This window comes from Sus scrofa, chromosome 4, assembly GCF_000003025.6.
Source record: "Sus scrofa isolate TJ Tabasco breed Duroc chromosome 4, Sscrofa11.1, whole genome shotgun sequence".
Classification (NCBI taxonomy): Eukaryota; Metazoa; Chordata; class Mammalia; order Artiodactyla; family Suidae; genus Sus; species Sus scrofa.
Genome location: NC_010446.5, coordinates 20,134,043 through 20,160,906, shown reverse-complemented (window position 1 = coordinate 20,160,906; position 26,864 = coordinate 20,134,043). Strand labels below are relative to the sequence as shown.

General features: G+C 43.5%; 2 protein-coding genes across 19 annotated transcripts in view; one reads left to right on the top strand and one right to left on the bottom strand.

Annotated features, from left to right (window-relative positions):
• The window catches only part of SAMD12 (sterile alpha motif domain containing 12), a 427,167-nt gene extending 409,874 nt beyond the window's left edge, over window positions 1-17,293 (bottom strand). For 4 of the 7 annotated variants that reach the window (XM_021090576.1, XM_021090579.1, XM_021090578.1 and 1 more), the window contains exon 1: window positions 16,902-17,038. In XM_021090576.1, coding sequence (XP_020946235.1) covers window positions 16,902-16,914 — 13 coding nt within the window. In that variant the 5' untranslated portion in view covers window positions 16,915-17,038. Of the gene's footprint in view, window positions 1-16,901; window positions 17,072-17,163 lie in introns of those variants that run through there. The other 3 variants (XM_021090580.1, XM_013996531.2, XM_021090581.1) reach the window with 3 other exon arrangements.
• The window catches only part of COLEC10 (collectin subfamily member 10), a 450,751-nt gene continuing 441,053 nt past the window's right edge, over window positions 17,167-26,864 (top strand). For 11 of the 12 annotated variants that reach the window (XM_021090573.1, XM_021090569.1, XM_021090571.1 and 8 more), the window contains exons 1-2: window positions 17,167-17,366; window positions 17,892-17,959. The gene's annotated coding sequence lies outside the window, so the exon portion shown is untranslated. Of the gene's footprint in view, window positions 17,367-17,891; window positions 18,054-26,864 lie in introns of all 12 variants that reach the window. The other variant, XM_021090568.1, reaches the window with a different exon arrangement.

Genomic DNA, 26,864 nt, shown 5'->3' with positions numbered 1-26,864 from the left:
CTTGCCCTTTTCAAGGCCAGCTTATGGTTGGTGCCACTTCAGTAACAACTCCCAAATCTCAAATAGTAAATGCACTCTCGCCCTAAGAAGTTTCATAACAGGAAACCCTCTGTTTCAGGGTTGAATCTATGTTGGTTTGCATGGCTGCCACGTCAAATCTGAGTAACTACACATGCACTTTAGCACTAGAATGGAAGTTGAGGAAATTGAGGCTTTTTTCTACGTTCTATCACATGTTGTTCAAGAAGCCTCATGCACGACATATGAATTCATTCAACAACTGTTTTCTGAGCAACTACTATGTACCAGGTATTCTTCAGGAGCTCAAATACAACCACACACACACACACACACACACAAAGACTACAGCTGTAGTGGAGGAAAATTTCTAGTTAAAAGAATGAATTGGAGTTCCCATTGTGGTACAACAGAAATGAATCTGACTACGAACCATGAGACTGTGGGTTTGATCCCTGGCCTTGCTCAGTGGGTTAAGGATCTGGCGTTGCTGTGAGCTATGGTGGAGGTTGCAAATGTGGCTCTGATCTGGCGTTACTGTGGCTGTGGTGTAGGCTGGCAGCTGTAGCTCCGATTAGATCTCTAGCCTGGGAACATCCATATGCCATGGGTGCAGCCCTAAAAAGACAAAAGAAAAAAAAAAAAGAATGAATAGAAGGAAAAGCAACTTGGAAGAAAGAAATATGGAGAGAGAGGTAACCTTCAACTGAAAAAAAAATGTTAGCATTAATATCCTCAATAAACTATGAAATGATACTATATCCACAAAGTAAGATTAGGATGCTATAAAAACTTCAGAAAGCCCTCCCAAAAAAACTCTTTAAAAGTTAAAAAATGAGAGTAGAAATTATAAATGCCACAGAAGCTTGAAAGATAAAATTAATCTCCCAGAAAACAGACCAAAAAGAACAGAGATGAGAAATAGGAAACCTAGACTTCAAAAATAAGAACCAGTCCAGGAAATTTATCATCTTAAAAATAGCAGCCAGAGAAATAAAGAACAGAATGCACTGGATAAAAGGAAATCAAATAAATAATTCAAAAAAAATTTCTCAGAAATGAATGACTGAGTTTCCACTTTGAAAAACCACTAAATACACAACATAATGGATAAAAATAGACTCACACCAAAGCACATTCTCATGAAGTTTCTCAACACCAGGAACAGAAAGAAGATTAAGTAAATTTCAAGAAAAATAATGTGTATTTCATACCAATGACCAAGAATCAGAAGGCTTCAGATTACTCAAAACCAAGACTGGAAACTAGAAGATAGTAGAGGCTTCAAAATTGTGAGAAAAGATAATTTCCAACTTACTTTGAAAATCTAATCCAGGAGTTTGGGTGGCTCAGCAGTTAATGAACCTGACTAGCATCCCTGAGGATGCAGGTTTGATCCCTGGCCTCCTTCAGTGGGTTAAGGATCCAGTGTTTCCGGGAGCTGTGGTGTAGGTCGCAGATGCAGCTCAGATCCGGCGTGGCTGTGGCTGTGGCTGTGGTGTAGGCCGGCAGCTTCAGCTCCAATTGGACCCCTAGCCTGGGACCCTCCATACGCCATGGGTGCGGCCCTAAAAAGACCAAATTAAAAAAAAAAATCCAATCACGTTTATCCATTAAAGTACAATGGTAGAATAAATACTTTTTCAGATACGTAAGGTTTCAAAAGTAAGCTAGCATCCCATGTACCTTTTCTCAGGAGGTAACTAGAGGATGTGTTCCATAACAACCATCTCAGAGGATTATCATGAAAAGGCGGGGCACTCAAGACAACCAGTATGCCGTGGACCCCAACCCATCAGAAGTCACTGGCTACCAGCAATCAGTGTAGCTGCACCAGAGTACGCTGGCTGAGGAGCTATACTGGCTGCTAATATCAGCAAGCGCCTAATAAATTTCAATTGCTATTCTTAGTCTCAAGTCTGCTTTTATGATATTTTTTCTTTCTATGGTAAATAGGAAGAATTTTCACACCTGAAAAAGTGTTTTTAAATATTACTTGAATGTAACTATTTAGAAGATAACCAAGCGAATTCTCTGTAACCATGAGAATCATTAGAATACTGAGAGAAAAAGAGGAACTTCTCCCTTGAACCAGAGATTAGATGCCTCTCAAGAAACTACGTTGACCTCAGGCCCCATTCTGGCTGTCTTCATCCATAACTGAAGAACAATTCTTGATCCTTTGAGAACCTCCCACTTGCAAACCCCTTCAAAGTAGGCACTGCGCCATCCCTTCCAAATTACGGCAGTAGTGACAGAAGCCATAATAAAAAGACTCAAGACACAAAGTTTTAAATTGAAGCTCTGTCACTGATGAGTTATGTGATCCTGGGTGAGACAGCCTTCACATCCTTATTTACAAAATGGGCACAAGAGCACCTGTTCCAGCTGCCAATGGATCAGCGGTAGCTCAAATGAGAAGGGCTGTGGAGAGCTGTGCCAAGCCAGGGCGGTATGATTGCAGTGATGATGGCCTTGGGGTGAGCCCCAGCAAACATGCAGGTGCCAAAGCCATCAGCTATTGAGTTTCAATTAAGAAACCCTGGCCAGGCTAAGCAGGTCAGAGGGAGGCTGGAGCTTCACGAGGCTGTAGAGAGGCACTTAGCAAGCAATAGACCGACATCAGCCAACGGAAATCACTCTCCCTTACCATTAAAATCAGGGACAATGGCCTCAGCACCCTGGAAACCTAAATCTCAAGGCCTTTAAGAGCAGAAAGGGGGCAGGAGATAGAAGGAAATGGAGATCATGTTCCCGCCCTGGCAAAACTGTGAAGCTGGCCAAGTTTATTTTTGGCATCTTTTCACCGTCCCTTTCCGACATCACCTCTTCTTGCTATTATTTTCCTGAAACCCCCAAACCCAGGCTGTAGGATCAGGGTGACTTTATAGCACCTGCTGGCTGGCCTGTGCACCCAGCCCCCACTCCACATGCAAGCACCCACCCACCAAGGTCTAATCTCTCCTGAAGACGACTTGTGTTCCAAAAATTACCCCCTCCCAACATAGGAGAAATAGAAGTCCTCTGAAAAGGGGACCCTCCTACACTGTTGGTGGGAATGTAAATCGGGACACCCACTATGGAGAACAGTTTGGAGGTTCCTCAGAAGGCTGAATATAGAACTACCATATGATCCAGCAATCCCACTCTTGGGCATATATCCAGACAAAACTAAATTCAAAAAGATACATGCACCTCTGTGTCCACTGCAGTATTCACAATAGCCAAGATGTGGAAATAATCTAAATGTCCATTGACAGATAATGGATTAAGAAGATGTGGTACATACACACAATGGAATATATTCAGCCCTAAAAAGGAATGAAATAAGGCCATGTGCAGCAACATGGCTACAACTGGAGATTCTCATACTAGGTAAAGTGAGGTCAGAAAGAGGAAGACAAATACAATATGACATCGCTTATACATGGAATCTAATATATGGCACAAGTGAACCTATCAACAAGACGGAAACAGACTCACAGAGAACAGGCTTGTGATGGTCAAGGGGGAGAGGGGAGGGAGTGGGAGGGACTAGGGGTTCAGGGTTAGTAGATGTAAACTATTATATCTAGAATGGATAAGCAATGAGGCCCTGCTGTATAACACAGGGGACCATATCCAGTCTCTCGGGATAGACCATGATGGAAGATAATATAAGAAAGGGATTGTATATATATGTATAACTGGGTCACTTTGCTGTACAGTAAAAAGTGGTACAACATTATAAATCAACTATACTTTAATAATAATAATAAAAAAGAAGTCCTCCAATTCCATCCCTCTCCTACCTGGAGCTGGTTATTACAAAATAAACTCATACACAAGAAATCATCAGTGACCCATACATTCTTAGAGATCATCCTTTAAGTTTTTTTTTTTTTTTTTTTATTGAGACGTAATTGATTTAGCAGTATATTAGCAGGTCATCATAACATTTTTAAAGAAAATTCTGAAGATGATACTGTCTTAACCCAGTATTCCCCAAAATGTCCTAACTAGGAAACTGAATGAGTATCTTTTGTTTTTTATTAAATTCTGGCTCTGCAGATACTAGCTGGGTGACTGTGGGCAAGTTACTTAACATCTCTGTGCCTCTTTTGTTATTTATAAATTGGGATCATCACGGTACTTTTAGGATTGATGTAAAGATTAATGAGCTAATATATAGTCACAACAGTGCCTATCACATAGTACAGGTATTAATATTTTTAATAGTTATGCTTCTGTTTTACAGTTACAACATCCTTACCTGCACTACCCACCCCTTCCAGAAAGAATACTCTCTCTAAGAGATTATACATCTCAGCTCCTGATGGCCCTTGCTCTAATGGTGATTCCTTCTATTCTTTGTCCCTTCAAAATCTCCTGTTCCACTGGCTCAATTCACAGCCTATAAAGACTCTCGAACATTGCCTAGCTTAAAAAACAACAACAAAAAATTTTCTGGAATTGCTTCCCATCTAGGTTAGACCCTTTATCTTCCTTCTTCCAAATTCTCATCACATTTACAACTCCTTTGACCTTGACCTCTCCCTTGCCCCATTTCTCCCTTCTTTCCACTTTCATTCCATTTCTATACCTCTGCACCAAGAGCAGCTTCCTTAACACCCATTCAACCCTTGAAGTATTAGAGTGTGGATCTGCCTCCCCATTTCATTAGAATGCCTTGAAATTCTTGCCAAGACCACGGGCATGTCCCAGCACACGTCGTGCTGGCTGTCTCCAGGCATCCAGGGATGCTGGCACACTGCCCTCGGAAATGGTTCTCCTAGCTCCCCTAGCTGCTTCCTCCTAACTATCTCCTCCAGGCTTCTCTTCCTCATCCCATCCCTTAAACACTGCAGGTGCCTAGCAGTCATGTTCTTCTCACCTGAGATCTCCCTTTCTCGAACACCTACTCTCCTCTCTCTGCATGTAGAAGGATGTGCACACAAGGGAGAAAGGCATCCGAGGTGGAACAGCAGCACAGACAACATGGGAGGGGTTCAGGGTGTACCAAGCCCACACACAGCTCACTGGGTTCTCCAAATAGCAGGGGAGGTTCCTAAGGGGAAAGGGGGGGTCAGAGACCGGCGTGGAGCAGGGAGACTGACATTCTGGCAGGCGAGAATTCTACCACTGAACCACATGCCCAACTGTGACATTCTGGGAAGGTCCCTAACTGCTAAGCAGTTTGGGCTTGATGCTGCAGGGAGCCCCTGAAGAGTTGGGAGCAATTATGTGTCAGCCACACCTTATAACTAAACAATCTCAAATCCTATCTTTTTTCCCCCCTATGAAATATTTCTCACATCTGCTCCTCTGTTCCTTTCTTTTCCCTTACTAGCACATTTCTTCAGCTTCCTTGTCTTTTTTCCAGTTTCTCCAGGCTATGATCAAACTCTCCATAGCAGTTAAATCTCCCTTGAATGGAGGGCCACTACTGTGGGCATGGTGGCTCCCCTGAGAGGGAGCAGGGCCCTCTGTATAGCCCGCCAGGCCCATGCCCACATCTTCTCTCACTGGGACACATTTAAAACCCAAGTCTTGAGTCTGAAGCACCTGTAAGCTTGATGAGGGGCAGGTTTGTAGCCTTACATGTGTTTCTACTCCCCTGGTGAATGCCATTCACAGAACTGAGCTTATCACAAATGCACAACGAATACTTATTATCCAAATAAAACAGAAATGCACACTAATGTGTGCTGCGTGCAGAAGTGAGTTTGGAAGGCAGCATGGGAAAATAGCCACAACCAAACCGCAAAGACCTGGGACTCCTTACCCCGAGAGAAGCAAAAGTATAGCGCGCCAAGATCAAGCTAAATGCCTTATTATAGATTTAACAGAAAAACCTGAAAAACATTTCTCAATTGTAGAGCCCAATAAGCAATGTTGTTTATTATAGTTTTTTTCTCTTAAATTAGCAATGTTTCCAACAGACAGCTAGTAAACCAGAATCAAACTACCAAGTTGAAACAAAACCAGAAAGCAATATAGAATGGTAAAAAGGCATGGACTCTGAAATACGGTAAATCTGGCAGCAGAGCCCAGTCCCACCATGAACTAGGTGTGTAGGCTTGGAGAAATGTCTTATCTTCTCCAGACCTAAAGTCTCTCAAGCATTGGCTGGGAAAACCACCTCTGCCACTGCATTATGAAAACTAATGTTTGGAGAATGGACATCAAGAGGCTGGCTGAGGGCAGGCACAAAAAAAGTTCTCTGTTTACACAACAAATAGTTGTGTGTTGTCTGTGTCAGACACAGCTGTAGGCACTGGAGATGTTACCAGAACAGAAAAGATAAATGCATGTTCTCGAGGAGCTCATCTTACTCATCGTCAGCCCCTGGAGGACAGAAGGAAAGACCCAGTCCTCTTCCCCATGAAAAATACAAATAATATCCACATACCTATTGCGCATAAGCTGTAAAGAGGTCAAGGATTCCAGGAAACCTTCAGTTCCCTCTTGTGATCTCAGATCAAGAATCCTGCCCTTATAGCAACATTTCCAAATATGCTTATTAAGAATGACTCAGGGCATGTGTGAGATTCAAGGCCCCATTTCTTTTTTTTTTTTTTCCCATTTCTGATTTATTAAAAAATACCATCCAAGGGAGGACAGTAGGCATGTGGATGTTATTAAGTGCCCTAGAAGAATCTCATCATTAAGGAAATACTATCTAAGCAGATCTGTCTTCAGAACACCTGCTTTCCCTAAGCTTATAAATCAAACTCTGCTAGAGACTGGTGTATAGAAGATGCTCAATAAATATCTGTGAATGTAAAATGAAGATTCTTCCACTTCTAAGCTACAGGAAGTAAATGTTATAACCACCTAAATTTCCTAGATGTCTTTTTAATACCAAATGTCAGTGTCAGTTTAATCCAGGCAGAAATACTCATTATTTTTTACATTGTGTTTGCTTCAGATCTCTCAGAAAGCAGAAAAGCAAGCAAGAGCTCAGGCATCAGAAATTACTGACACACATCTGGTGCTAGTCTTAGAGGTGGAAGGGGATAAAAGGGTGATGACTCAGCCAAGGCCAGAAGTTAGATGTCCACTTCTTGGCTGCTGGTTGCTCCCTCTCCTCCATCTACCATAGGGGCACTAAGAAATTCCAGACAAAGTCAAGTGCAAAGTACATCTATTGAAGTTAATACCATATTTGCACCTCCATGTAATGCAAAGGCAAATTCTCAAAACACACACACACACACACGCACCAAACCCCAGAAAAACAAAACAACAAAAATGAACCCTGCAAAAACCCTAAACTGACATTTTACAACCTCAAACAGGATAGCATAGTGTTAGGGCAATCATGTTTCATAGGAATTCTGTAGCTACCCCAAATTTGAATATCCCATCCCACGGTCCCATAGACCAGTGAGAAATCCTGGAATCCTAATACGGCCATACCCAAATTAGACCTCCCAGACGGTGCTTTGCATTTGGAAGCAATTCTGTTGTCAGGCTCTCTAGCCAATTTGTAGCTGGGCAAAAATGCATTCTTTGCAGTGCAAATCAAGCACTGTTCCTACTGTATAAAGGAAGAGTTCAAATGTAATTTGAAATCAGGATCACAACAAGGTTGCAAAACAAGCTTGGCCCCTGCCATACTCAAAATTTAAATCACTCTAGAAATAGAGACAACTAACTTTTCCTTAGGTTTCATAAAATGGAGTCCTTGCCTCCATTAGCAATCCCCTTTGCAGGGAAGACTGGGTAAGCTTTTCCTGTTCTAAGTTAGACTCATCTCCTGAGGCCACTCAGATCTGGTCTTCCCTTTCTTGTCCTCATGTTCTTAATTTTTCTGCAAAGGTAAGCCCTCCCTCATCTGGGCTGCTTTCCTTATCTGTTTTTCCACAACAACATCCAAAAAAATCATAATCCAGAACTTTGATGACAAATTATTGTTACTTTTTATTATAAAAGGGAATTTAACAGCTTTCTTTTGGATGCAGAACAAGTGGCATTTCTAGGTTATATTCATCCTGGAAGTCTGGACTAACCTATTAACCAGGGTGTGGATTTGCAACAGTTATACTTGCATGCTCTTCTGTAATAAGGCTCAAGGAACTTGCTTCTGGTAAACTGTTTCCTTCTAATTCCACCCAATTGCCTACTTAGTCCCCATCAATACAATTCTCTTATTCTTGTCATCATTATCAGCGGATGATTAATACAGAAAAAAAAAATCCACGTTGAGGAAAACACGTGTGAAACACAGTAACTCTAGAAGACAGTTTGACAGTTTCTGTTAAAGTTAAAACACTATGATTTCAAAATTCCACTCCCAGCTATGTATAGGAGAAATAAATATGTTCAAATACCCATATGCAACTGTTTATAGTGTTGTCTTCATAATCAACAAAAACCGGAAACAATCCAAAGTACAGTTGGTGAATAAACTGTGGTATATCCATTCAATGGAATAGTACTCACCAATTAAGAGAATGAAGTGCTTGAATCTTAAATAGGTTACACTAAGTGAAAGAACTCAGACTCAAACAGCAACATGGTATATGATACCATTTACATAACTTTCTGGAAAAATCAAAAGTATAAAGACATTAATTCACAGGAGTGTCAGGGGCTGTGAATAAAGAGTAAAGGGCACAGGAACAAATGCAGGGTGTAGGAACTGAACTTGGTTGGTGTGGTTGTTACAAGACTGAATACACTGTATATGTTTGTCAAAACACAAAGAGGTGCAAAAGCTTAATTTTACTGAATGTAAATTATACCTAAATAATCCGAATTGGAAACTCTTTAAAGTTCTAATAGAGAATAAAGAAAAAAAATCTTGAAATAGGAACTCAAGTTTCAAAAATAGTGAAAAAGTCTGAATGATACTTTGTCTTGAAAAGAGAAACTGAGAAGTTTATCTCCTATTTAACCAAACTTAGATTATAAATTTTAAATACAATTCTAAAATTGTTAATTCTTAGAATTAAAAAAAATAACTTTTATTTGTTATATAACTCCTTCAGTAAGATTTATGTCAGCAGGCAAGATATTTTTCATTTCGTGTTTGACTTTTCACAGCCCATGTAGGATCATTTATTCCCTAAAATACTTCAGGGCATCACCTTCCACCAAAGGCTTCTCTTGGAGTTCCCTTCGTGGTGCAGTGGTTAACGAACCTGACTAGGAACCATGAGGTTGCGGGTTCGATCCCTGGCCTTGCTCAGTGGGTTAACGATCCGGCATTGCCATGAGCTGTGGTGTAAGTCGCAGACGCAGCTCGGATCCCGCGTTGCTGTGGCTCTGGTGCAGGCTGGTGGCTACAGCTCAGATTCGACCCCTAGCCTGGGAACCTCCATATGCCACAGGAAGCCGCCCTAGAAAAGGAAAAAAGACAAAAACAAACAAAAAAAAGGCTTCTCTTAAACCTTCAATGGTCTTAATACTTTTTCTTTGGTTCCTACCAAATCAGCATCTTAGGTCAATTTTCTCTTCTTTAATGGTTACCTGGCCTTACTCAGCCAAATCTCAACAGCTGCATGATTCCATCAGTTTTCCAATGTCACTTTCACAGGATCTATCAATTTTTTTTGCTTTTACATGATCTGAAATTTTTCTCTGCAATCAATTTACATACATATTGTATGATCAGGCAATTATCAGACCTTCTAAGAGAGCCTGACCTACACAACTGTGGATGGTAAGTGGAAAGTAAATTTTTGGTGGGGAAACATTCTTTAGGTGATGAATCTTTAGTAAATAAATCCACTCATATTATGATCACTTTTACTTCCCTCTGTTACCGCATAACTTCAAGAATAGCATAATAAATCAAATACTACATTTAAAAGTGAAGACAGGAAAACACCAAGGTCCTACTGTATAGCACAGGGAAATATATTCCATATCCTGCAATAAACCATAATGGAAAAGAATATGGAAAAATATATGTATATATAACTGAGTCATTTTGCTGTACAGCAGAAAAATAACACGGCATTGTAAATCAACTATACTTCAAATTTTTTTTTTTTAAAGTGAGGATGGCTTTTATTTTGCCAGTTACATTTTGTTGGCCTTACCCCAACTCTGAGGATCTACGTTTCTTCATTAGCAACTACTATTATACCAGATGTGATATTACCACAGGGGTCATAAAAATGGCTTAGACACTTTCTTAAATGTGGCAGGAGGATGGAGACAGCAGTCCAACATTTACTTAGTATTTATTGAGCAACTACTAAACTGGGACCTAAGAGCTTTATTGATAATTACTGAACCCTCTCAACCTACCTATGAGGTCATGATTACTCAATTCCCATTTGATGGATGAGCAAAGGAGTATCAGAGCTGTTCAGTGAATTACCCAGTCCCATGGGGCCGGTCCCTGGCAGGGCTGTCTACAAAGCGTGTGCATTTAAAGACAGGACTGTGCATGCTACAGCCCCCCAGTCCCCCTGTGAGGCCTCAGCAGGAGGTCTGAGATCATTCTGTATCCCGTGTTCCCGGATCAGCTGTAGCTATGAGGCTCACACCCCATGGCCAGTCCACAAACGTCAGATCACCCAAGACTTGTATTTGCTGGACAGAAGAGCACCAAACACTTTCTAGAGCATCAGTGGCAGCTGAGAAGCGAAGAAACTAACTAGTCAACTGGCTCCTCTTAGCCCCAGGTGCTCCTGGAAAAAGGCTGCAGAAAGGAGGCAGGGAGGCGGCCGCCCCTATCACCCAACAACTGCCACCCCTATGTGCTCTCCACTCAGGAGGCAAGCTATACAAGAAGCTTCTTGCACCCACACTTCAGAAAAATCAGACTAAATATAGCCAAGTGTGATCTCATGAGCCAGCTCCGAGCTGGCAGTGCTGCTATATCCACATCAGAAAATTGGGGCGGAACCAGCTTGATTTACAGGAGAGCAACTTTCCTTGCTCGCTCTTGTGGCTACAAAAGGACCATAGGCAAGATCCATCTGTGCTGTGGGGAGTGCTGAGGGTCTGGCCAAGCAGAGAATCGAGCCCATAGGAAAAGGAATGGACCAACTGTGACAGGAACATCCTCACTCACTTTGTTGCCCATAAAGGGCTAAACCACCACCATATCAGGATTTGGAAAAAAACCCATTAGGAAGAATGTATGCTACACACAGCCTCTGTTTCATGCTCTCTCCCCATTCCCCGCCCATCACTAGTGTACTCAAAAGCTTACTCAAATGCTATCCCCTTGGTTAGGCTACCCCATCCCATCCAGATCAGAACTAAATGCTCCTTTTGTTCTCAGACCTCCCACATTATGTTGCTTGTGCTTTTATTTAGCACTTATATCATTCAGCCAATTCTGAATCTGTCTCCAGCAAAGTGGAGGCAGAGAGGCAGTGGGGAGGCTAACTTCCTTCTTTACTGACTTCCCCCCAGTCTCATAGAGCTGCTTGCAAACAGGCAATTGCTTTCCCACTTATCAATAGCAAATGCAAATCCAGCCTGAAAACCAGAGAAAGAGAGTCTGCAATTTTCTCCTCTTTCTCCTAATCCATTAAATGCATGATAGCGAATGGTCACACCCCAGAGTTCAAGCACAGGCTTCAGATCCCCAGCTGCCCCTCCTGCAACATGTCCCCACAGCATCTACCAGCTGCCATGACTCAGCATTCCAGGACCCAGCTACAAGGGCAAACGTTCGGTACCATCTCTGCCTTGTTAGCAACAGCCCTGGTTCCTTTCATTCTAAGAGTACAGCAAGATGGATGAGCAAGAAGGGTGGGCTGGAGGGAACTAGCAAGGGCCAGGCCAGGCAACAGTAGGGTTAGACTGAAGCCTTGTCTGAACCAGCTAGAGGTCCCAAGGAAGAGCAGGGAATGGCAGGAACCATTGTCGAGGGGATTCTAGAGGCCAGGGCTTGGGGCCCCACTTCTCTCTATAAGGCACAGTCACTGGACAGGAGTTTTCAATGAGAGGCTTCCAGTCACCAGCCTCATGTCCTAAAACAGAGTGGTGAGTAGAAGCAGCTGATGCAGGAAAGTCAGATCCTGTGGGCTACTGAACAAAAACTTCAGAAAAAAGACCCATGGTGATAAGAGACAAGGAAGAGAATCGAGTAGCTGTTGGGTAAACACCAACGCCAGGATGCATGGAGCTGGAGCCGGAGCTGTGCAGGAAGGATGTTGAGGGGAGTCGCTTTGCTTTTACTACAACCACCGTGCAGAGGAATGCAGCTGGGCATTCTCCCTGGGGTGCTTGGGGCTACCATGGAAATCAAATGCACTCACAAGCCTACCTGCTTCAGTCAGCCAGTCTGCCATTCATCACTGATTGCTTCATTCCACAAAGCTCAGGCAGAGCCTACCATAGGCCAGGCATAAGGCAGTGTCCCTGCCCTCAGTAAGGACCACCAAGTAGAAATGCACATAAACCATGCTCTCAAAAAGGAAGTGCCACTAGAAAAACTGCAGGGGGGCTAGTGCCTGAAGAGCCACCTCCCTCCCTGCTTCCTGTGTCACAGATGGCAATCCCAGACTCTCCCCACTCTCAGTGGGCTTTCCTCAGCGAGAAGACAAGTCCTGACATCCAAGTCTGTGGAAGGGAACAGGGCATATGAGGCTCAAGCCTCACGCCCTCTGGGTCCCAGGTGCCTCCTCTCTGCTGTCCAGGCTGCAGGCATTACAGAGTGGGCACCCCGAGGAGGGGTAACTTCACTGCTGGGCTGCGGTATTAGCAGGTCCACTTTACCACCTAGTCCAAAGCCCCCCAAAATAACCCTTGTACTCCTGTAAGCAAGACAACGTCTCCATCTCCTATTGTGACTGTGACTCAGTTCTGAATGCCAACAGGACACAGAGTCATCATTTACAACTGCTTTTTTTTTCCCCCCATCTTTTTGTCTCTTTAGGGCTGCACCCAAGGCATATGGGGGTTCCCAGGCTAGGGGTCTAATCGGAGAGCAACTGCTTCTTTTTGCCCCAAGGTTCTGACTCTCTCGTTGCCCCTTTTATCCCCAGCTGTGGTTATGATTACTTATCCTTACAATAATTTGGTGATTGGCAGTCCTGTCACTTTTACAGGAGAAAAACTATAGAACTCGAGCCCTGAATAACTAATCAGAGACCACTTTGGATGGAAAATTTAGATCCCTTAGCACAGATGCCATTTAAAGCACATAGCCCTCCCTTTGAAATCTTTTTGGAGGGGTGGTTGCTATCGGAACTCATTTTTCTGCCATGTAAGAGCAATGATTATTCTATTCGATTTGGAGTAGGAAAACTATGTACAGTATTTATCCACTCTTTTTCTTTTACGGGTCTGAGGATGAAGCAAAGAGGAGAGGAAATGGGGACCAGGAGTAGGAAAACCCTTCGCTTTCTCCGGGGCATTTATATTTCATTCATGAAACAATTACTGAGGTTGGCCAAGTTGCCAGTTGCCAATCTTGGAATACAGAGGTGAATACAATACTCTATCCATGAGTCCATTTTTTTTCCCCCTCTCTCTGCAACCCATTAATGTGTAATGCTACACAGTCTGTTCATGAAGAATGGATTGCTTTGTTTCTTCAGGCTACCTCCTTTCTAGAGGACCTACTTCTCTAGCTATTTGGAGTAATTTTTTACAAAGGTTTTTTTTTTTTTTTTTCCTTCTCCGAAAGACAATGGGGCCAACACAATCCTAATCTGAATGCAGACGATTACATGTTCTGTGGCTGGAAAGCACAGCTCTTAGTCACCGAGCTGTCCATAAATGCAAGGCTTGAACACAACCAGGTCAGAGAACAGGCATAGAATGTTGTCATTAATTCAAAGAAAATCTAACCCAGGATAGCCATAAAATAAAGAGGGCACCTCTTTTGTCATCTTAAATGCAAAGCTACAAGTTCAACAAAACCAGTGAGCCTGCTACTTGTTCTTACCACTTTTACAAACTCAAGCTTACTTAAGAAAACAGGTTACACATTGTCAGAAAAACAAACCTTCTAATTTGTTACTAATTACAAAAAGTGGTGTGAATAAGTGAAAATTCAGGATACAAAACAGGTTCCTAACAGCTTCCTAAAAGGAGAAGGATGGGAGGGAGTACCAACAACACTTCCTGAGAATTCATGTTCTAAGCACCGCTTATAAGCCCTTTTCTTTACTCGGTCTTCACAACTTCAGTGGGACCTAAACAGAACTGGGCCCATTTTTCTCCCCCCGATGCAGAAACTAAACCTCAGATGTTCAGTAGCCTGATTATATTTCCTATTCCATTTCCTCTGGCAAAATTCCTCATTCTCTGAATCAGTGTCTCTCAGTGAGCTTGGGGAAACTGGCCCCTATGTGGTTTTGGGACAGCCATGCAATGCAGGACATTTAGAATACCTGGCCCAGGGGCACAAAATACCAATAGCAGCCCCCAATAACAGTGCCTACATATCTCAAATATGCCCTAGGAGGACAATGTCCCCTTTAGATGATAGCCACTGCTCTAGAAGAATCTTTTTGAGCATCAGAAGACTGAAGAGAGGGGCACTTCTTTTAAAAGTGTCTCCCACCTTCAAACCTCTCAAAAGTCCCTTTTTTGAGGGCATTTGAGCTCCTAAGAAAGTCCCATGCACCCTTATGGAGTCAGCCACAAGAGTTCCGTGGATTTATTCCCCATACATTCTATGAGCATTTACGGAGCACCTATCATCGATCACATAGTGTGCTATCAGAAGGGAGTATAAAGTCAAAGGGCTGTGGTCTTAGAGTCTAGTAAGAGACATTAAATATGATGTTAGGATAGATGCAAGCATGGGAGCTCTGAGGGAGACACCTCCCCCCAGACTAGGGCAGAGCACTCAGAAGGCAGAGGGAAGGGAGGGCTGGGACAGGTTCCCAGAGGAAATGCAGTTTTCCCTGAGCCTTGAAAGACCAACTGAGAGTAGCCAGGAACAGCCAGGTTCAAACTGAGAAAACTGCCTTTGCCAAGACCTGAGATAGGAATCCTATTTACAGCCAAAGTTCAAAATATTCCCTTTATTCCAGTTGAGACCTCGCTGTGATTCAAGCTCAGGATCTCCTGTTTACCAGACAGGCGCTTTAACCAAACAAGTCGCTAGAAAATAAAGCTTTCTGCCATCCAGGGACACTTCCTTCCAAAGCCTTTGTTTTTGTAAGGTCTGGCTTCACTGGTATAATAACCCATCAGACAAGAAATATGACTAATCCTATACTTCTTCCAGTGAGCAGGAAAGTGTTTTCAAGTAGACCATGGACTGGCAACTGATGGGAGTGCCCTTTACCGGAGGACACAGAAGAGTGGGGAGGAGAAGAGAGAATGTCATCTGAGGGATGAGGTAGCGAGGTGCCAGGAGGTCAGCTTACCCTTGGCCTCAAGCTCAGAATGAACTTTTTCTTGATTATTATTGTTTTCATCTAAAGTCTTGTCTCAGCTACCATCAACTGCAACAATGCAAAAAGCCAGATTTGCACTCTATTATTATAACTGCACAGTAAAGAAAATTTATTGCTTTTTCAAAGCCATATATGAATTATACATGAGCTATAGGTGATATATGTGTGTGATATATAGGATATATAAGATCATATATATGAGATCATCATACACACACACACACACACACACACACACACATAGAGAGAGAGAGGAGAGAGAGTTTTAAATTATATGTATGAAAGGTAGGTAGAGAGAACTGTCCAGCTGGGGATCTCTGAACCCTAGACAGCCCCAAAGCAACAGTGTCCGGAGGTAATGAGTGCTGACCACAGAAGCTGGGTTGTTGCTACATCAAGTTGTTAAGTAGTTACAAAGCGAGCAAAAGTTAAATTAGTTTAGCTTCTCTCACCTGGGGCGGGGAAGGGAGAGGGACTGCCAGCAAGCCTTGTGGTTCCTTCTTGCCATCGGCCTCCCAGAACAGGCTCATTTCCCCTTGGCAAGGAGGCTGATGTAGCTGGCAGGCATGCCCTCTTCCTCCAACACCCATTTCCCCTCTGACCTGAGCCACCACTCAGGAACCATAATTCTGTAGGTGGACTTAGGCTCCTCTTTAGTCCCACGATTTCATTTTATCTTTCAGGTACAATTTGACCCGCTAATGTGACATTACAAACACACCTGGCCCACATATTTTTGCCCTGAAACTACCCTCAATAAGAAAGCCTTTCTTCCAGGGTGGGAGAGTCTGAAATGAAAACTTGGAATCCCACACAAACTGCCTGTCCCTGCTTTCAGCCAGGAAGTTCAAACGAAGCAGGATCATAGAGCCCAAACTGCAAAGCTGAAGGCCGAAATTAGAGGAGAAAAGAGGAAGGCGGGCTTCAAAGAAAAGGATTCAATTCAATCAATCGAAGAGGTTGGACGTCCTTCTTATCACTGGCTGATTCCATTTCCTTTCTGTAAAGTTTGCTAACCTTGGGAGGGTTGTATAAACAGAGGCAGGTGTAAGGCCACCTCCACCCTGTAAGTACGTCTGCTGCTGTCGCTGCCAGATACACACGACAGGGGCCCCTCGACCCAAGAGCAGCCCATGCTTCCCAATGACGCACCTGGCGAGGGTCCTCTCTCACGTGTGGCGGGGGAGGGGGGGGGGCAAAGCGAGCATCACAAACCTCGAGGCTACCCAGCGGGCCCCGGCGGGAGAGCGCAGCGAAGAAGGTACCTCGGGGCTGAGATCTCATGCCAATCTCTCGGGCTTTACCCCATTTCCAGCACATCGTTTCGCATTAGGGACACTCTTCGCCTCCAAACCTAGAGTCCTGCGCATCTACGTGTCTTTCCAAAGCAAGTGACTAAAGCGTCTACTGGCCTTCCGTGGCTCAGGTGAGGTGCCAAGAGGTGTAAGAGGAAAGGGCCCGCTCGCCACCACCCCATTCCTCTCCTCCCCACGTTCCCCAAGCTTCATCAGGGATGTGTGTATTGGGGTGCGCGGGTTAAGAGGGAGCTTAAAATGCCCAAGCGTCCCTTACCTTCCACAGCCATTCTCTCAGAGCTTCCCTAACGCATGCATAATTTTCTTGGCCGAGATACTCCTCCTGTCCCGCGCTCCCCCCCTCCTCGCGCTTTCGCCTAAATATTCTGCGCTCATCTGCTCCAGGACCAACCTGCCGCGGTCACGCAAAGCGAGGCTGCCGGCTCCCGGCTCGGCGCAAGGCAGCCTGGGAAATGTAGTTCCCTCTCTTCGCTTGGACCCGCGTGGGCACCCCAAGACTCCGCGGAACGCAGCCCCACCTCCACGTTAGGTTGGAAGCTCCGCTTTCATTCGGTCTACGCAGATAAATCGCTCTTGATGGTGGGGATGGGGGTCTGGTGAGGGGATGCGGAGACCCCCAGGAGTTGACGGGGACTACATTTCCCAAAATGTTGCGCGCTGGGCTTCGTTCCGCGCTGAGTAGAGACCGGTGATTGAGATCTTCCCTGTCGTTTAGAAGAGGGTAAGCACCTGGCAGGGCTCACGCGGGAGGCGAGAGGCGGGGCAGGGGGGGTGGAGGTTGTGGCGTGATCTTCTGGACTTGTCGCTGGCCTCTTTGGCCATCCATTTAGTGAGGGGAGCCGAGCCACCGGCCACCTGTGTTTTCCCGCCTGGGCCAAAGACCCGCTGCACAGGGTGCGGTTGAAACTTGTTCCTCTGAGACCCGGGATGTGGATGAGGGAAACTCTTGCCAGGTGATACAGGTGTGTTCTGCTCCTTCAGGTGGTTCAGGTGGCTAAACACTTAGCATAGGGATGGGCGAATGGCTTAAAAATCGCGAAAAGATATCACCCCCTAAGGGGTTATTAAGAACAAAAATACGCGAACTCGGATTCCACCTGAGGATGTCAGATGACAAAAACCTGTGTAGTTTCCAAGATAGGATTTTCCTGGCCTGGGAGTCCTTTGGCGGTGCTTGGTAGAACCTGATAATTTAACAGCGCCCAAGAGTGTTCTTTCACCTTATGAACGTATGTCCTACCTCCAGGTGCTGGGAGTGCTGTGAGCAGAGAGGAAAAACAGAATCAAGCGGAGGGCAATAGAATTCCAGAGCTGGTTAGTACTGATAAAAATGAAGTTCCCAGACTTTTTTTCTTTTTTTTTTTTTCTCCTGTGTGTGGAAATACAGATGCAGTTATCACTGGCAGAGGTAAGGGGATGGCCTTGGGAACAGATCTGACTAAGGACTCCAGTAAGATTTTTAAAGGCCTTGAACTCAGAATTGCATGTGGTGCCACTTTCACCCAGCTCTTCTGCCCCCTGCCCCATATTTAATTTTTAAAGAAATCACTCTGGAAAATAACTCTAAGGACATACAGAGTTCTGATTCTTCCCATCATGATGACTACTTAGATTTGCTTTGTCCCCCTTGGTCATATATATATATTTTTTTTAACACTGAGTGGTTTTGTTTCTGAGTATGTACGTGCACACCTCCTTTCTGGTGGCTAAGTATATGCTTAGTCCTTCTATTGGATACTATGGCTGTGCCTGCGTGCTTTTAAAATACTTTTAAAAAGTGTGTAACCAGCAAATGCCCATGGTGATACTTTAACTCTGAGTTCATAACACTGCATGCAATTCAAACCCAAGCCTTCCATCCTTGGAACACTAGAGAGACTTCTGTTCAGTGAGACACAATTGCCGTTTTTCCAACCTGATATGCAGGTCAGTGTTCCGAAATCCAGAAGGAACTAAAATCCACATGCTTATCTCCCAAGTATGTAAAAATCACCAAACTGTTAAAGTATTTCCTGAGATTGAATAAATAGTAAAGAAAACCATATGGCAGGTCATATCAACAGTTCTTAGCCGTGTCATCAGCCTTTTATGAACACGCATTCCTAAGCCTCACCTTAGTCTCACAGAATTAGATTTCTGAGAGTTTGGCTAGGGACAGAAGTTTTAAAAACCCACAGGTGAGTCTAATCTGCAGTGAGGGTGAAAACCATTAGTCTGTTCTCAAGCTTTTAAGGCTCTCGGTGATGTTAAAATGTAAAAGTCACTGAAACCCATTTTTAATTTAAAAACTTCATTTCAGCTCAAATCTTTAAGATCTTTCCCAACTGATGTGCCGTTCAGTTAGAGTTTCATTTTTAACATGAATGTAAGATGTGAAGGAAATATTAGTTTAACCACATGAAATAGTCTCTCTTTAACTTTTCTTAAGTCTATATATAGAGTAGCTTAATGTGGTTCTACCTAATAAAGGATAAGTAGCAGTTAAGCAGGATTTTTCAATTCTGACTGAATGTTAATAATACCTAGGAACATAAAAAAAAAAAAAAAAAAAAGGCAATTCCCACTGGAACGGCCAAAAGAAAAAGACAGAAGATACCAACTCTTGGCAAGATCGTGAAGAAGTCAGAACCAATTTGTATTTCTGATATTGTGCAAATTGATACACCCATTTTGGAAAAACCATTTGGAATATTAAGCTGAATATATCCTTATCCAGTGACCCAGCAATTCCACTCATAGATTATACCAGACAGATATGCATACACACATTTCTCCCAAAGACATACAGGTATGTTTATGGCCGCATTATCTGTAGTAGCTACAGACTGGATATAGTCCAAATGCTCATCAACAATAGATTGGATAGATGAATTATGGTATTTTATATAGCCGGGGTCAGCAAACTGTGGCCCAAGGATCAAATATGGCCCAATGCCTATGTTTGTATGGCTCATAAACTATGCGTTTTTACATTTTTAAATAGTTGGAGGAAAAAAATCAAAAGAATCATATTTTGTGACATATGAAAATTGTATAGAGTACCTACATAATAATTCAGTTTTGCATTTTGGCTTGCAAAGTCTAAAATTTTTCCTTTAAACAAACAAACAAAAAAAGGCCTTGCCAAATGCTACTATAAAGTAGTGAGAATAAATGAGTTAGTTACATACAACTGCATGCAACCAGAGAGTGGAACTATATGCATTAGTTGTCTATTGTTGGTAACAAATCACCCCGAAATTTAGTGGCTTAAAATAACACCCATCTATTATCTCAGTTTCTATGGGACAAGAAATTTGGTACGGCTCAGTTGGGACTTCTGCTTCAAGTCTTTTATAGGCTGCCATCAAACCGTTGGCTGGGCTGAAGTCACCTGAGGGTTCAACAGGATGGATCACCTCCCAAGCTCACATGGTTGTTGGCAGATTTCAATTCCTCATAGGCTGTTGGATGGAGGATCTCAGGTCCTTGCTGGCTGTTGGCCAGAGTCCATCCTCAATACTTGGCTTCAAGGGCCTCTCCAACATGGCAGCCTGCTTCATCAAAGCGTGTAAGCCGAGAAGTCAGAAGTCATAACCTTTTGTAACCAAATCATGACAGTGCCATCCCCTCAACATGGCCATATTCTATAGTTAGATGCAGGTTCGTCAAAGGGAGGGGATTCGACCTGGTGGTGAACACCAGCTGGCAAGACTCACTGGGGTCATCTTAGACCCCCACAATGCACAGAATGTTGAACCAAAAAAAGCCAAACAAAAAGAAATACGTATTATGCTCTTCTGTTTATATAAATTCAAAGAACAGACAAAACGAATCTATGGCATGAAGGCCATACCCATGAGGGCGTCTAGGATGCTGGGGGTATTCTGATTGTTGAGCTGTGTGCTGTCCACGCATGTGTGTAATGTTTGTGAAAATGTTTGGAGCTAAATATGTGTGATCTGTGGAAGAGAAAGTGTGTATATATTCTATACTCCAATTAACGTTTTAAAAAGGAATATATGCTTAGATTCAACTCAGTGATGAATGACCTATTCATCAGCCACTCGTTGATTATCTGGGCCTTCTCTTTCTTTGCCACAGCAAAGTGACAGTTCCATTCCATTTATCAAGTAAGGTTTGAGGCCCTACTATGGGCCAGGCCCTCGTCTAGATGCTTACAATATATGATAGGTTGAATTTATAGAAATAGCCCTCAAGGGTGCATATCATAACCCTCTGAGCCTGTGAATGTGATTACAAAGTCCTGGGATTGTGTTCTGTTCAAAGGCACAGGTGACCTTAAAAATGAAAGATTATTTAAGTGGGCCTCATCTAATCAAGAAAGAGTTTTCTCCAGCTGAAAGCACAAGAAAAGCACAGAAGAGAGACTTTAGGCATGAAAATACTCAGTGCTCTGGTTATTCAGTTATTCCTTAGATGGTAGAGAGGGCCCCTGGCTGGCAGCCAGCAAGCACTCAGGGACCTGAGTCCTATAGACATAAAAAACTGGACTCTGCCAACAATTTGAATGAGCCTGAAAGTAGATTATTCCCCAGAGACTTCAGATAAGAGTCCAACCCACCTGACACCCTCATTTAGGTCTCGTAAAACCTGGCAGAGAACATAGATGAGTCCTGCAAACTTCTGAGCTTCAGAACTCTGAGCTAATAAACCAGTATTGTTTTAAGCTGCTAAATTTGTCTATCTTTTTATTATATGTTTAATTCATTATGCAGCAGTCCAGGACACATCCTATTCAAAGCAGTTACCCTCGCCCTATTTTTGTGGTGGAGACAGTTTTTAAAAAAATGATAATAACACAGGAAAATGTGTGTGATTGGGTCACTTGGTTGTACAACAGAACTTGATGAAACATTGTAAATCAACTATTCTTTAATAATAATAAATGCTAGTAATACCAAATACGGACAAAGTGCATCAGAATCTCTGGAGCTAGGACGCCCATCCCCAGTACTTTCATTCTTTTTTCAGGTGCTTCAGGAGTTTCTAATCTGTAGCTTCTATCACACAGTCTTGTTAAAGTGATAGAGGCCAGAATGCTTGGCTAAGAAGTAAAGAGAGGACATATTTGGCATCCCTCTCTGTTACCTGCTCTGTTAATCTGTCACTGAATCTTATCACATCTTCCCGAATAGAGGCTGCCCCTCCACTCCCTCTGCTGCTGTGCTGGAGGAGTCCCACCTAAGTCATGGGCTTGCCTCCACTGGTTCAAGGGGACAGGGATGGACTCTGGCTCTGCTCACCTTTGATGTTCCAGCCACCAGCACTGTTTGGCCCATAATAAATACTTAATACCTGTATTATGTGTTTATAAATAATGCCTGCCTGAAGGGGTGCATGAATAAACTACTTAATGATGATCAGATCTCCATTTTCCCCGGTGAAATTGCAAGTCAATATTTTGCTTTTGTTGGTTTTAATTATTCCGTACTCTTAGAAGTAGGCATTTTATAATCAATTCAAAAATGACTTTGACATTAAAAAAAAAATAAATTACAAAAAAAAACCCCACTGTAAACCAGCTACAATGGAAAAAAATTAAAATCACTAAAAAAAATGACTTAGAGACAAGTTGATCTCAGCCCCCTCATTTCACAGTTAAGGCAGAAAAGCAAAAAGGTTTACCAAGATCATACCATGGCCAAATACTGTCCAGGATGCAGGTCCAGGCTAAGGTTTATTCAGCATGAATGGCAAGGGAGGGAATGGGGGGAAAGATTTCTGTTTCTCTAGAATCATCCTGGCCTGGCCTGGTTTGCTGGCTTAGCTTTAAGTCACAGAGGCTGGGGCAGCTCTGCTCTTCACCGTGCGTTTGAGGGTAGGTTCGGAGGGCTCTGCCCCAGGCTGAAGGGGCGGCAGCTGTCCAGGGGAAGCCATCCTCATATAGTAATGGCAGAGGAGCAAGAGGGCAAAAGGAAGCATACAAGACTTTTTAAGGCCTGGCTCAGAGCTGGGGCACTGTCACCTCTTCTCTTAAGTCATTTGTCAAAGCAAGTCACACACATGGCCAACCTCAAAGTCAGGGTGTGAGGAACTACCCTCTGGCCGTGAGGAAGCCATGGAAGGACGTGAAGGCAGGAAGGGTGAAGAATTGGGTGCACTCCCCGACCTCTGCAGTGAGTCTTATTAGCCTCCTGTGGCTGCTTTCACAAAGTTCTATGGGCTGAGTGGCTGAACACAGTGGAAACCTACTCTCTGACAGTCCTGGAGGCTAGAATTCTGCACTCAAGGGGTCGGCAGGGCCATAGTCCTCTGAAGGCTCTTGGAGGCATCCTCTCTCTCCTCTTCCTAGCTTCCAGTCTAAGTTCTGGCATCTTTCGGGTTCCTTGGCTTATAGCTACATCACTGCAGTCTGTTCTCATCATCACAGGGTGGTCTTTTTTCTCGAGTGTGTTTCTGTCTCTAAATCTTTGCTATGAGGACCGCAGTCATTGGATTTAGGGCCCACCCTAATCCAGTATGACTGCACCTTAATTTGATGACGTCTACAAAGATTCCATTTCCAAATAAGGCACATTCACAAGTACCTGGGGTTGTATTTTGGGGACACAATTCAACCCACAGCAGATCAGAGTCTTGTACCAACTTTTCCAAACTAGAGCAGTTGTTCTCAAGGTCTGGCTCTTGGACCCATAGCATGAGCATCACCTGGGACCTGGTTAATTAAAATTCTTGGGCTTCAACCCAGACTTACTGAATCAGAAACTTAGCCGGGGTGGGGGTGGGTAGGACTCAGAAATCTGTGGTGTCACAAGTCCACCAAGTGGTTTTAATTCATGCTTAAGTTTGAGAATGATTACCAAAGAATATGTTAGAACCCAGGCTTTGCGAAGAGGAAAATTTAGTTCTTAAAGAAGGAATGTTCTTAAGAAGGATTGAGAAGTGGGAGCCAATCCCAATTGGGTGCCACTCTGTCTGCGTGCGTGTGTGTGTGTGTGTGTGTGTGTGTGTGTGTGTGTGTGTGTGTTGTGAGGGCACAGGCGTGTTGGAATAAGCACTGGGGCAACTCATTGGTGGCAAAATGGATTACTCACCAGGGTGCCGGTGCTAGAAATAGAGCAGCACAGAATTGGTTTAACCAATTCACTGAGTAATAAGGATATAATTCTAAGGCATGTAGGACCTATTTGCCTCATGGAGTGGCAGAGTTGATAACACACTGTTCTTATATCCCAAAGCTATCACAGTGAATCTTCATCTTCTGTGGGTGTGAGAAAGATGAGAGGGGTCATCAGGGCTGGCTCCTGGATCTGGCATGAGGTACCCTGGGAAGAAAAGGAGCAAATGTAGGCAAGGTGCTTGGGACAGTGTTCAGTACATTTGTGGAAATGATTATCACCAAAGACCTATTGCTGACTCCACAGTTCTGCCTTCAGCCTGTTCTATAAAAGAATGACCCTGGGACCCCTATGGCTGTATGTGCAGAGTTCAGAAAGAAACATGTCACAGCTGAAGACAGCATTTCAGGCACAGGACTTGGGAAGTTAACTTACCAGAGAAGCCACATATCATGCTCAACTAAATTTAATAGAGGGGAGTCAGAGCTTAGATTGGGGTTAGACTCTCAAGTAAAAGTGTAGAGTGAAAATAAATGGGCAACTTTGCCCTTGAAAAATTCCTTATGTTGCCTTTGAAATATAGGACATGTAATTTTATATGTATGCAATCCTACAGAATAATGTCCTAGCACACCAGAATTGGAAAGCATAAAGAAAGGGTGGAAAGTCTTTAATCAAATGTCTGTATATGCGAAGCATTCTTGCTTTAAAATAACAATCGGATTCCTAGTTCTGAATGGGGCAACAGATAGAGCGTTCTGGCCTCTAATATCTTAATATGCTCTTTGGTTTTTTGGAGATTAAATGAGACAATTAAAGGTCCATCTCAGAACAGAGGCAGTTCTCTAAAGAAATGAGAGGGTTTTTTTTTTAACCTACTTATATGAATCAAACTCTGGAGTGGTTATGGTTTGCCAGAAATTCTTCTAAGTGCTTTAAAAATACCCCAGCGTTCTAGCTTTGCAGGCCACGTACGTAATCACTATGCAATCTCATCTTTCTCGTTTTTCTCATCTTGTGTTTGCACCCTACGTAGTTTTGCAGAGTGCAGACCAAGGTCAAAACATGGAGCAGGATCCATTATCAGGTGTGGACCCAAAGGAGCCACTCTACGTGCCTCTCCTGTGGAAGGGTGGGCGAGTAACATGGGTAAAACGTCTGCAGCCTTTTTGTTTCAGGCAGCTGTATGCTTTTCTTATTTTCCCAGGGGCAGGAAAATATAGCATATTGTGCTGTCGCAAAAGGAAAGAATGGGGTTGAGGCTTCATGGTTAGAGATGAGAAAAGTCTATCCGTCGTCAGAAAGGAAGAGTCGGAGGAATTCATGCAGTCAGAGGCCGATAAAAGGCACTGCAGGTGCTGATGACGGATTACTGTCCTCACAAACCTGAAGGCATGATCTAAGGCTCAATCCTAATGTCTGCCAAACTCAAAGAAGTTGAAGAAAAATGGGACATAGCAGATGATTTAGATGACACCTAGGAGAGAAGGAATGCAGTGCACCCAAGATGAGCCTCATGAGATAAGGCAAGCATTAGCATAGTGCACACCCAGGCTCTGCCTTCCACTTGCTCTTTCCAGCTTCTTCATCGCACTGGTAGATGAGGAAGAATTTGGCATTCGAAAGGTATTCCTGTGAGGTCTGATTCCATTCAAGAATCCCCAAAGCTGGAAATGTGAATTCTATGGGGGTGGGAGAAACTCTGCTAATTTGTGCCCCATCGTTTTAAATGCTAATGGGGTGGTATCTGTTAGGTGTCTTAATTGATGCAGAATATATTTGTGAAGGTGATCTCTGCCTTCCTCATACAACCTTTCTGTGAACCCCCCAATGGGGGTTCTTCATTCTTATGCCCTCAGCTGGTCTCACGCAAAACAAACAAACAAACAAACAAAAACCAACCACAAAGCCTCCCTGAGGCCCTGTATCCTTGTAGTGCTCCCTTATGGGTTCTGTAGTTATCATCGACTCTGGCTTTGGAGGCACAGTGATAGAGGAGAAATACCCTGGATCCTGGAAACATGTAGACCTGAGTTGAAATCTGGGTGAACTGAATAAAGAAATTAACATCTCTTCTTTTCTCATCTATAAAGTGAATAACAATATGTCCCTTTCAGGGCTTTTTGAGGATACCTTATCTATCTCTCTGACAAATTAACCCAAAAGTTAGTGGCTTAAAATAAAAATGTTTATCATCTTGATTTCTGTGGTTCAGGGAATCTGAGAGCAGCTCAGCTGGGTGATTCTGACTCAGATACTCTTGAGGCTGTAGTCAAGATGCTGGTGGGAGCTGCAGGCATCTGAAGGCTTGACTGGGGCTGGAGGATCCAGCCCTGTGGTGACTCACACAGCTGGCAAGTTAGTGCTGGCTGTTGGCAGGAGGCCTCAGTACCTTGCACCATGGCCCACTTCATGGGACTACTGGATTGTCCTCACAAAATGACAGTGGCTTCCTCCAGAAAGAATGATCCAAGGAGGAAACCTCATGTTTTTTGTGACCTCATCTCAGAAATCATACATCATCACTGGAGTTCCCTTTATGGCTCAGCGGTGAATGAACCCAACTAGTATCCGTGAGGATTCGGGTTTGATCCCTGGCCTCACTCAGTGGGTTAAGGATCTGTGAGCCGTGGTGTAGGTCACAGACGTGGCTCGGATCCCATGTGGCTGTGGCTGTGGCTGTGGCCGGCGGCTGTAGCTCTGATTTGATCCCTAGCCTGGGAACGTCTATGTGCCACAGGTGCAGCCTTACAAAAAAAGAAAAAACAAAACAAAACAGAAATCATGCATCATCGCTTCAGCCTGCTCTATTTGCAAGAAGTGAGCCACGTAATCTAGCCAACACTCAAGGGGAGAGGAATTAGGTTGTCCTTTTTGAAAGGAGTGTCTAAGAATTTGTGGACATATTTAAAATCAGCATAAGAGGTAGCATAAGTAAAATTCTTGGAATAAAATAAGTGTTAGTAAATGCAGGGCTTAAATAGTATCTTGTTCTCCTCGTCTTTCCAGTACCCACAACAATGCTTGGCATATAGCAACCATCCTAAATAGTGAGGTAGTGTTGATTATATAATGAGTTAAAGTTGTTGCTTGCCTCGTGCTAAGCATTTTCAACAGACTAGCTCATTTCATCTTCACAATAACCCTGGGAAATGGAT